The sequence below is a fragment of the Triturus cristatus genome, chromosome 6, assembly GCF_964204655.1.
Source record: "Triturus cristatus chromosome 6, aTriCri1.1, whole genome shotgun sequence".
Taxonomy (NCBI): Eukaryota; Metazoa; Chordata; class Amphibia; order Caudata; family Salamandridae; genus Triturus; species Triturus cristatus.
The window spans coordinates 1,151,394,716-1,151,406,904 of record NC_140589.1 but is presented as its reverse complement, the minus strand read 5'-3'; the positions used below and the strand labels follow the sequence as shown (position 1 = coordinate 1,151,406,904).

Here is a 12,189-nt window from a genome sequence, read left to right as displayed (position 1 = left end):
TGCTGCGCAGCTCCCCACGAGCCACTGTTCGACAATCCTCCGTTCGAACCTGCCCAGGACCACCTCAGCGTCTGGTTCGCCTCCTCTGTTCCACGCTAACAGCCAAGCTGGGGGGACCTTCGCTCTTTTTCCCCGCTGCAGTCGCGGATTTTGTTGAGGCCTTGACTGCTGCCCGATTCTCATGAGACTAGCCGGTTGGTTCATCTATCCGTCTCCCGCCAGCCACCAGAGGTCAGTGGGGCAGTGTAGGAAAGTAGGATCTGCATCTTATGGTTCCCCCCACTTTTTTGCTTTATGTGATACTATTTTTGACTAATATGACTGGAGTCCTGCTAATAAGGACCCCAGTCTATCTGCTTTCTCAGTAAACTGTTATGTCATGTACTTGGGTACACTCCAGATTGGATACTGGGGTACCCTTGTCAGTCCCTAGTATATAGTACCCATGTAACTTGGGCATAGGTACCCCAGAAGCCTCCCATGGGCTGAAGCATGTATTATGCCACCCATGAGAGGTCATGCAAAATGGAACTGCAGGCCTGCCATTGCAGCCTGTGTAAGATGCTGCATTCACCACTTACTTTAGATATAGGTTTACTATATCTAAGGGTCACTGCACTTAAAACATATAAGTCACCCCTATAGCAGGTCTTGACAATCCTGACGGCAGGGTGCTTGGTTCTAAGCAAGAGGGTTACACTGCATGAGCAGGACACCCCTGCAGCCTACGGAGTCCATTCTCCCGGGTTGTTAGTACTGCAGCCATTTATGACATATAGAGTGGCATTATGAGACCGCGTGATGACCAACTCTAAAACGGCTGAAAGTAACCCTATTGTGTTTGGTGTCAAACATTGTGGAATCATAACTCCACACCAGTAACCGGTGTGTGAGGTATGATTCCACCCCTCAGAAATGAGCTTTGTGAGGTCCCTAGTATTCCCGGTACCAGCCTTCTAGTCCCAGGCAGCCCAAAAGGGTTGCTGCCAACCAGAGACACATTTCTGCCCTCCTGCTGCTGAGCCAAGCTCGAGCAGGGGAAGGCAGAACAATGGGGATCCTGTCAGACAGTATTTTGTGTTTTAGGCCGCTTGCCAGCGACCGAAAGCCTGCATTAGGGGCACATTTGATGTCCTTGTGCAAAGTCCAGTTCAAAACAGTCCTGGGAGCCGTTGGCTCCTGCTCTGGCACTCAACTGGACAAATGACATGGGAATAACCTCCCCTCTGTTCAGACCCTCCCCTAGGAGGGTCCCCTGAATCTGTCCAACCCTCTCCCCTGGGTACAAAAGGGCTTACCTGGGTGTAAGACCCTAGATTCGACATGGACAAGATTCTGATCAAGAAACCACTGCCCTTCGACCGTCTGGACACACTGGAGTTCGTTTGGGCCCGACTTCGTTTACCTCTCCGTCCAAAGCATCGTCAGTGCCAGTGCACTGTACAGACTCCGTGTAGGACCTGTGCAGCATCAAGGACAACTGAAGATATCTCCCTTGGAGTGAAGCAGTCACTCCCCTGCAACCACAGGCACCACATGACGACTGACCGCTCTGCTGCTCCTGAGATCCTCCAGACTCCAAAGGCTTCAGCAACACAGGTGGGTTTTCAAGTCCCTTAAGGTCCAAGCTGCCCTATCACCAAGTTTGAGGTCAGAATCCCTCGTGGGGGCTGCAATACCCATTCCCCTGTTCCCTGTTCGTTTGCAAGTGCATATGCTTGTTGGTGTTTTCAGAACAAATACACTGGGATCCAAGTAGCCCTCACTTTGGCACCATTTTCTACAAAGAACTCTGGCCTCCTCGCACTGAGTGCTCCGTGGGCTGCTGCTTTGTGAAACTGCTCGAGGTCTCCTCGCGACTCCGTGCCTCCGGCCTGTGGGTCACCTTGAGGGTCAACACTGCTTTTCTTGGGCTCCCCTCGTTGCTCCAGGCTTGCCCTTACTCCCCTGTGTTTGGTGAGTCTCCTGGACCTTGCTGGTCCGAACCGTAATCTTCCTTGACCGTCAGCGTGGGTTGTTGCTGTCAAGGCTTGTTGGTGCTCCCGCCGGACACCGAACCCTCAGCACTCGACATTCTTCGTGGGACAGCTCGTAACAGGCTCCTGGTCGTCCTTGACGTCTCCTGGCCCCTGTAGCTGCAGAGTCAAGAACCCCCTCAACGCACCTGAAGACCCCCACATCGGTGGGCATTCGTTTACCGAGCTCCTGGTCACTCCTGAGTGACACAGACTCTGTCCCCTCTGCTTTCAGGTACTCTTCACCAGGAATCCACCTTTGGATACAGATGGACACTTTTCTTCTTCCCAGTAGTGGCTCTTCTTCGAAGTCCTCCATAGAGATCGACGGCGGTTTCCGACGCCACTTCAGACCTATGAACCTGGCTTCCCTGGGATAGGTAACTCTGGTACTAGGATATCCACAGGTGGGGTGACTCTCCAACCACCGAAGTTCCACGAGGTTTCTTCGAAGTCCACTTAGAATGGTCCTTAAACTTTAAAACTGCAACCTTGACTCTCCCATAGAATTGTACGGCGCACGCGGCCGTGTTCCCACACTGCACCCGTCCTCCACGGGGTCCCTACTTACTCACCGTGGGTGGTTCCTTGGGGTCCCAGCGATTCTACATCCTCTAGATACTGTGTTGAGTCGAGGTTCTTATACCACTATCTTAGCATATGGTTTGGTCTCCCCCTGGAGCCGAATGTGTGTTAGTGCTATTTACTATTGTTTCTGTGCTACAGTATTGTGTGCTTTGTGAGTATCTTCGTGTAGAAGATACTGTGTCGTACTTAGAGAGTGTTATATCAATAAATATATATTTTTATAACTACTGTGTGGTTCTCCTTTCATTTAACCAATACTATAGGGTTGCCCTCTGGTAAAACAAGCTGCTTAACATTCCTTTAAGACTAAGCCTGAAGGCTGCTTTCCACAGCTACCACTTGGATAGCTTTCTAAGGTTATCTTTGACCTCCTAAATCACCATAAGGGTTGTTTGGACTGGTACAGGGTGCCCACTTTAATTAGTGGACAGCATATACCAATCCAACTGCTCACAGGCAGGAACCGACTTCACTCCCTCAGCCCTGCGGGCCGGCCTAGCTTCATCTGGCACTCACTCGGTGCTGCCGATGGCCGCCCTTGGAATTCTCCCTCTGCGTCTCCGCTGATCTACCGAGCCCTTCCGCGTCTCCGCTCGTTTTACGAGCCTGGGGTTACTTTGGTCAGGCTATGCAACACTCTGCCACGCTTTCTCTCCCTGGGGGCTCCGTTATATTCCGGATAGAAGGACGGATAATCTGGTTATGCTCTGTAAGGACCAGAGCTCTGCTACGGTATGGCCATTTGCGATCACGGCCAAGCCACGCCTACATACCTTCATTTCTTAGTCCCCAGTCGTCTTGAACAGAGATGTTTGCCTGCAACCTCTCTGAGAGTCAAGAGTATACAAGAAATATTGGTCTCAGAACATGAACAGGTCCAGGCAACGTCGGTGCTCAAAGGAGCAAGAAGCCATTTTTTGTCGACTCCAAATCCTAAGGCAAATACAAGTGGCAGCAACAGAGAAGTGGGCCCAGACTTGGTATGGCTCCCTGACACGCTGCAGCCCTCTACAAACAGCTATGATAAATTCTGACAAGATTACGATTACGTCACGAAAGCAAAAGCAGGAATTCAATAGCCACCACCACATTGAAAAAATTATAACTATATAATTATTTCTAACCATCAAATATTTGCCATAAATCAGATCGTATGCTGGGAGCATAATACATAGCCTGGTATTGCTAAACTTTGAAAACGTGTGTACACATTTTTATACTGGAACCATTGTCAGTAGTGCAGTCAGAGCTTATATTTACTTAGAGCGCTCATCCTAATAATAAAGACTTTCCATTAGTGAACCATAAATACAAGTTTGAACAGCATTAACATATGAACAAAAATATTACCTTAATTGCAGACAGTGCCCTTCCCTGATCCATAATGTGGTACTGCAAACTGGCAGCCAAGGGGGTTGGGCCTACTTGTCCCAAGGACAAACTACACATGAAAACTTGTTGCCCTTGACCCCAAACAATATGTCCTGGGTGTCGGGCTATAGGAATTCCACACCTCTGTATGTGTGTGTGTTGTCGTGTAGTTTCTACTAATCCATAGGATCTGTGCATTTTTTGGACAACATAAACTAGGAGCTTGGTGCCTAGCCTGATTACGGACACCCCCGCAGGCTATATTCGCCTATAGCCCAGCTAGCTCACAGTGCCACCGTTAGCTTCCCTAACCTTATCAGGGAGCAAATCATTTCTGGCAACCACTGAGCATGGCAACCCTGTCCCCTCGGGGATCGTGGAAACCGATCAGAACCTTTGGCTCAGTCACTTGTGCATACTTGTGCTCAGAGGAATATACAGGATACACAGTGGGATGTTTTCAATATATTTATTGAACCAACGTTATTCTCGTATATAAAACATGTGCTGCGATTAATCAGTCGACCGCAGCAGATAAATGTGATTACAAGCACCAAAAGCGTAAATAGTAGATACAGTGCTACCATGGTCTAAAACAATGTATATATGCAGGCATATAAGGAGGGCAGTAATCTGGCGTACTCCTACCATGCAAAACCCTGCTCTAAGTGCATCTAGAGGGTGTGTGGGTGTAAAGCCTAGAATCCCCCAACGGACTGCCAACCCCATTACCTGGTGAGAGATAAAGTAGGAGCCTGTCATGGTCGTGAACTGGACAACCCCCCCTCCCAGTGATGAAGTCTGCTAATCTATCGGGATACTCATTATTTATAATAGGAAGCAACCTTGCGATGTACGTTGTAGATTAGCAAAGTTACGGATATGTAGATAGCTCTATTGCCCCGTGGATGAAGATAGAACAACATTTGTACATAGTGCGTAAAGAGGCCTTGTACATGATGTTTGAGGCATTGTGATAATGATGTGTGGAGCTAGATGTGTACATAAAGTAGTTCCAGAGAAACAAATCCAACATTGTCATGCATGCAAATATGTGCAAAAGTTCACTTGCAGAATTGTTATTGTGAAAAGATAGGACGGTGTAAGAAATCAGCACTTTTGCTACATGGGCCTAACCCGGGAACATAACACCCACTCCTCATACTAAGGGTATAAAAGCTATCTAAAAAGCCAACAGGCTATATATAATGAGAAGGAAAAAATATTAAAAGGTTAAAAACTACTCTTAAAATCATCTAAAAGCAAACTTCCCGTTAAAATATTCATACAAAAGCTCTAAAGTCATTATATTCTTTTGCTGTCTTGATGTGTACCACTGATCCTTGTAAACAAGAAGAAACTGTATTTAGTCACACTCAAGCACTACAGTAAGTGCCGACAAGCCTGGCCTTATATGGTCTTGGAGGTATAGAAGGCATTCTTAATATTACCAATTTACTGATGGAGTGGCTACAGCAACAATCTCTACAAACAGTATTTAAGTTAATTCCTAGTAACTGGATCTCAAGAATTTTGCAAGGAAGACTAGGTCAATCTTACCATTCCATTGTTAAAATCCTGTACTTTTTAAAAACTATATTTCTTCTTTTTACAATGTAGACACAGCAGCCAACGTGTTTTCTTCCCTCATTAAGGGAAGGCCCTCAGGGAAATTATGGCACAACCGGGAGACATGAATTTTCAAGCAGCTTTTTTGGCATAGTGTGCCCAAATGTACTGAAGATAGTGTGAATGAAATCTTAAAGCTCCTGGGTTTCGAGAGTCCATCATCCCGGCTCACATACACTTGACAACTGACTAGATTAGCATCGGTGGTCCTTATTATTGTCTCTGAGGATTCTGCTAGATGGCATACTTCATATGTCATGCTTAATAGTCTGCAGCTTCGCACTGACAAAGTGTGATTGAAAAAGCAAAGGCAATTACCATGAAGCTTAATAAATAGGCAAAATCTTTAGTGGGTGTGTTTTTCTTGCTCTGTGCGATTAGTTACATTGTTTGTATGTTAGGCTTAATCGGACATCCATTGTTAATGCCTCTTTGCGATGTACCTAGCTTCTGGAATGGCTGGCTGGCTTCTCCATGTTGCAACAATGCACTGACTCAAACACATTGGCATCCGCAGTCTGCTTCACCAGTCCTTTGATAAAGCCTCTGCTAGAGAAAAGGAATTGAAGTCTGCTTGTGCAACTCTCATTTGCCAAGTTACACATATCTTGCCAAGTTTACACTTGTCGGGCTGTTGGAAACTACAGAATTAGGAGAGCCTAAGCACCATGCCATATCCACGCCCACAGCTCAGGCACAGCCTGGAACAGGGACAGCAGCAACAGGATGGCTTCAAGTGAAGCTTCAGGCAGCTGGAGTGGCACCTTGTAAGTGGTGGGACATCTTTAAGACACCCATTTGACATCCCACTCCTGTTTTTTGATTTTGACTGTTCGCTAAACATCATTATTTATAATGTTATCGACGGCTTATCTATTTCTTAAAAATAACCTGCTTATTTTTTTCAGGAACTGGGACGAATGATTGGAATAGCCCTCATAAAGCAGTTTGGCTGGAAAACAGAACTGAGGGCTCCGGATCTGGAGGTACAAAATAATTTTTTTCAGCTTTCTGACATGTATTACTTTTATCTTGGACTCCTTTCTAAGAATAAAAACCCACATTTAAAAGTCTCATGGCTTTTCCTAAACATGTATTTTTCACAAGAACGATTTTAGCTTTAAACCATTATTTCCTCCTATTTTTCAAGTCCGTGGTTGTGAAATAATGGCAAACCTTGTAGAAACTGCTAGTTCACCCCCTGTGTTCTTTTGGCCAGACCTACTGAGATTTCCATCCGTTGTTTAAAGTCCTCTTATACGTTCAGATTTTCTATTTAAGGCAGAGAGTTCCCGACTTCTCTATCACATTGGATAACAAACTATTGGGATGAACATTATAAAGTAAAAAACTAAAGCCTATAGATTTGATTCTAATAGAAAGGGTCTGGGCATCAACACCTGACTCCCAGCCCAGGATACCTACCTTAAAGGTCAAATCTTGCCTAGTTGTTACTGCAACTACGTTCCCTATCTTTCCTGGTCTATCAGCCTGGTGCATTTTTAAACCAGGCGGTACTAACTCATCTGATATGGGAAGGCATTCTTCAGAGAATCATGTTTTGCTCAGGCATAAGTTACCAATATTGGCTTATATCGCACACTATACACTGATAAACACAAAATGGACTGAACCAGGATACCATGCTAAGTACTGCACACCATGCAACGTGACATCCACTAAATAAGAAAGTAACCAAGGTACCACTAAAGAGAAGTAAGGCACACTGGGGTGTGGATATATACCAGTACAATATGGAATGGACAGAAAGGTGACATTCTTTAGGTTGAATTGGTAAAATCCCATGTAAATGCCTATGGAATGCAGCAGGTGTCTCTGGCTCATCTCGAGACCCTATATATCATTTTGATATGATAACCGGTCATTGAACCATCAGTGGTTGAACCATATGAATTATGCTAGGGTTCTAAATGGGAATTTTACTAATGTTTACACCTCCTGATTTCTCCTTTTTGTTTTTGTGTTTTGATCATCAGAATTGAAAACTATGAATGAAATGTGAACTTAAGAAGCAAAAATGATTTATGATTGTTTCGGTGGATTTAACTACAACACCCCTTTAAAGCATTATGTAAAACATTTGTTGGCATTTGGAATGAATTATCAGATAAAGTGTTGAATTATATAGCACTTTAAATATAACATTGGATGAAATGTTTGAAATAATAAAAATGCCTACAGACTAAGAAATGTGAATGTTGCCCCTCTGTACCAAAGTTTAACACCGGTCACAAATTACTCCATTAAAATATAGGAGGTGTTCAAAAATGGTATCACAAGTTGAAGAAATAGGGTATCTTTAGTTGATTCCAAGTTCCATATCAAAATCAGCAACACATTTGTGAAATCTATGGGATTATGGGAATTAAATCTACCTTGGTTTGCCTGAGAAAGTCATCTTCAGCTCATCCAAAGCGCAGCTGGCAGACTTCTCTTGCTGCAAGAAGTGGAAACCTATTTTCCGCTATCTTACGACAACTTAACTGGCTCCCAATACGGAAACATATTATTTTGGAATATTTAAACATCGTTCATTAGGCTCTGCATTCTTCTTCCTCCATCTTAGCTTTTAAATGAAGCTGGTATAACCTCCAAACTCTTTCAGAGCAGCAGGCCAATTTCTTCTCCACGTTCCTGTTACTTGCAGAGTACTCACTAGAGAAAGAGCCTTCTCCTCCGCAGGGGCAAACTTTGGAATACATTTCAGCTACACCTAGTTTCTCAAACTTTTCCATCTTTTCTTATGAAACCAGTCATCAATGGTACAATGTTATCTATACATCAGTCAGCTAATCCCTCTAGTCATGATAACGGCCAAACAGAGAGTATGTTAGTGTAACGCCCTGAACGTCTCAGGATCGTTTAACAGACACGATAATGAGGACGCAACCACTTGTGAAGGGTTAGTTATTTTAATGAAGGCAAAAATAATACAAAGAATAAACAAAAGTTATAGTCACTGGAATCCTCCAGGCTAAGTACGTTACCAGCCCACCGCACGGATGGTCCTAACCGTCCTCTGCATATACGCCGATCCCGGCGTATGCCAACAGAGGGCAGAAATGAAATGGCCGACAATGCCAATCGGTAGGCTGTGAGGGGCACGAAGAGTGTTGGGGAGAATCGAGGAGTCAGGGAAACACCCAGCCGGGGTCTCTACCTGAAGGGAGCAGCCGCTCAACCTCTTCCTCAGACTGCACCGGGACGCGGAGTCACCTCCTGGTGATGCGTCACCGATACCCCAATCAAAAGCAAGAAGACTGAACCGAGAGCAGCCGCTCGATCGATCCTGTGGACTTCCGAGTCTGTAACGCGGCAAACACCTCCTGGTGTGCGTTACAGCTGGCAGTCCCTGTATCTCTGGTCGGGCTGGGAGTTACGACTCCAACCAGCAAAAGCGCCACTGCGCTTTGACTCCGCCGAGTCAAAAAGCGAAGCTCAATGGTTGACCGGTAGAGCTTCCGGGTCCTTCACAGGTGACGATGGGGCAAGACACGGCCCAGGGAGTAACGACTCGACCTACCTCCGTTCTTGCCTTACTGGAGCACCACTCCGGAACACTGCTCTTCACGAAGCAGGTACGTCGGTGTAAACACAATATCCGACAGCGTTGTACCTCCCGGTTCCTCCCTTTATAGGGCGTGTTTTCCTTGAGTTATGTAACAGCTCTCCTGTTTACATAAGGGCGTGTTTTCCCTTGAGTTATGTAACAGCTCTCCCTTTTACATAAGGGCGTGTTTTCCCTTGAGTTATGTAACAGCTCTCCTGTTTACATAAGGGCGTGTTTTCCTTGAGTTATGTAACAGCTCTCCTGTTTACATAACCTCTCAACCGCTAAGCATCCTGGGAGATATAGTCCGTTTACGCTGGTTACCGTTTTCCTCCCCTCGCATGACAGGAATACTTGACAGTACATCCTCCCTCTCAGCGGCTCCCCACGGGTCCAGCGCTGGCAGGAAAACGCCGATGGAACAAGGAGACCAAGCGCGGAGCATGAACCCCTTCAGCCGGTTCCCATGAGTGCTCCTCCGGGCCATAGCCTTTCCACGCAACCAGGTACCACAGCTTCCCCCTGCGCCATTTGGACGCCCGTATGCCCGACACTTCATACTCCACCTCCGACTCCACATATACCGGCCTAGGTGTCCCAGACGGCTTGGAGGGTGCAGGTTTGAGCAATGATACATGAAAGACAGGGTGTATCCGCAATGACTGGGGCAAGCACACCTTCACGTTCACGGGACCCATACACTTGGTAATTCGATAGGGGCCCATGTACTTGGGATGGAAGACACTGTGCTTTCGAAACCTCATGTTTCTTGTGGATATCCAGACGTAGTCTCCAGTGCGGTACAGTGGCCCGGGCCTTCTCTTCCTGTCTGCCGCAGCCTTGTATCTTCTCTTGGCCTCTATTAGGACAGCCCTTGAGCGCATCAACGTGTCTTTTATGTGTGCCACCCTGTCCGCTGTGGCGGGAATCCTGTCCTCTCTGAACGGATGTAGAAACGGCAAGAACCTGGGATGTTGGCCATAGTTGCTATAGAACGGAGATGACTGTGTGGAGCTGTGAGTGGCGTTGTTATAGGCTATCTCTGCAACCCATAGCAAGTCGACCCATTCTTCCCTGCCCTGGTCCACAAAACATCGCAGATACTGTTTGAGCGTTTGGTTCAGGCGCTCGGTTTGGCCGTCCGTTTGAGGGTGGTAGCTGGTGGACAGGGCGGTCTTGACATGCAGCGCAGTGCACCAAGTCTTCCAGCATTGCGCAGTAAACTGCGACCCCCGGTCCGACACGATCACCCCAGGTAATCCATGCAGTCGTACCACATTCTTTAGAAGTAGTGACGCCAATTCCCCGGCCATAGGGACTCTCTTGCAGGGGATGAAGTGCCCCATTTTCGTCAAGTAATCCACCACCACCAGTATTGCCGTCATCCCCTGGTCTACCGGTAGGCCCACCACGAAGTCCAGTGATATGCTATCCCATGGTCTATCCGGGGTCGGAAGTGGATGTAAGAGCCCTTGGGTTCGGCCATGGTCGGCCTTCATGGTAGCACACGTAGGACACTCCTGTCCCCACCTCCTGACATCCACTCTCATGGTTGGCCACCAGAAATGCCGTCCCATGCTAGCCACCGTTTTTTCAAAGCCCAAATGACCTGCGCATGGAGAGTCATGGCACCAGATGAATGCTTGTTTCCTTAGCCTAGGCGTGGGTATCAGTAGGCACCTGCCCTTCAGGGGTATCCCGTCCTTCAGCTGCCATTCCCGGTGACTGAGGAGCCACCTCCGCCATGCGAACGACCTGATCCCTCTCTTTATTCCCCTCAGGAAAGTATCCGGTTGGATAACCCCCAATACCATCCTCGGGGAAATGATGGAACGCTCGGTCGCAGGCAATGGTTCCTTAACTGCAGTTTGACGGGACAGGGCGTCCGCCTTCCGGTTTTCCGTCCCCGGCCGATATGTGATGCGGAAGTTGAACCCCGCAAAGAAGATCATCCACCGCAGCTGCCTGGGAGAAAGGTGTCTTGTGGCCGTCATGAACTGTAGATTCCGATGGTCCGTGTACACCGATACCACATGTCTTGCCCCCATCAACCAATGCCTCCATTCGGTGAAGGCGTCCTTGATTGCGAGAAGCTCCTTCTCCGCAATATGGTAGTTGCGTTCGGCGTCGTTGAGTTTGCGGGACATGTACGCAACGGGATGAAGCACCCCTGTGTCGTGGTTGCGTTGGGACAAGATAGCCCCCAGCGCCACATCCGAAGCGTCCGCTTCCACCACGTAGGGGAGATCCGGATCGGGGTGAGCCAACACCGGCGCCTTACCAAAGGCGCTTTTCAGGGCCTCAAAGGCTGTGTTCGCTTCAGGGGACCAGACAAACTCCTTGGACTTCCTCAGTAGCTGTGTGATTGGGGCCACCAATCCTGAAAATCCATCTATAAACCGCCTGTAAAAGTTGGCGAAGCCAATGAAACTTTGGACGTCCTTCACGCTTTGGGGCACCGGCCATTCTTTCACCGCCTTGATCTTTCGTTCTGCCATCTCCTGCCCCTCTGGACTCAGCATCACTCCGAGGAATTCCACGGACGTGACGCGGAAGTCACACTTGCTGAGTTTACAAAACAGCATGTTTTCCCTCAGCTTTTGGAGCACAGCTTTGACGTGGTGTACGTGCTCCTCCACACTGGACGAGTAGATGAGGATGTCGTCGATATATACGACCACGTAGATATCCAACTCCTCTCTGAATACCTCATTCAAAAAGTACTGAAAGGCTGCCGGGGCGTTGCACAGACCGAACGGCATGACGAGGTACTCAAAAAGGCCGAACCTGGTCTTGAAGGCGGTCTTCCACTCGTCTCCGTCCCTCATGCGCACCAGATGGTATGCCCCTTTCAAATCCAACTTGGTGTAGATACGAGCTTTCTTGACCTGTTCCAGAAGTACACTGATGAGAGGCAAGGGGTACCGATTTTTTATGGTTATCGCATTCAATGCCCTAAAGTCCACACAGGCTCTCAGCTCCCCATTAGCCTTCGGGATGAAGAAGAGTGGCGAG

General features: G+C 47.5%; 1 protein-coding gene across 2 annotated transcripts in view; it reads left to right on the top strand.

Annotated features, from left to right (window-relative positions):
• The window catches only part of THUMPD2 (THUMP domain 2 tRNA and snRNA guanosine methyltransferase), a 315,452-nt gene that overhangs the window by 59,473 nt on the left and 243,790 nt on the right, over nt 1-12,189 (top strand). For both annotated transcript variants that reach the window (XM_085612078.1, XM_085612077.1), the window contains exon 4: nt 6,512-6,589. In XM_085612078.1, the coding sequence (XP_085468204.1) occupies nt 6,512-6,589 (78 nt within the window). The remainder of the gene's footprint in view (nt 1-6,511; nt 6,590-12,189) is intronic.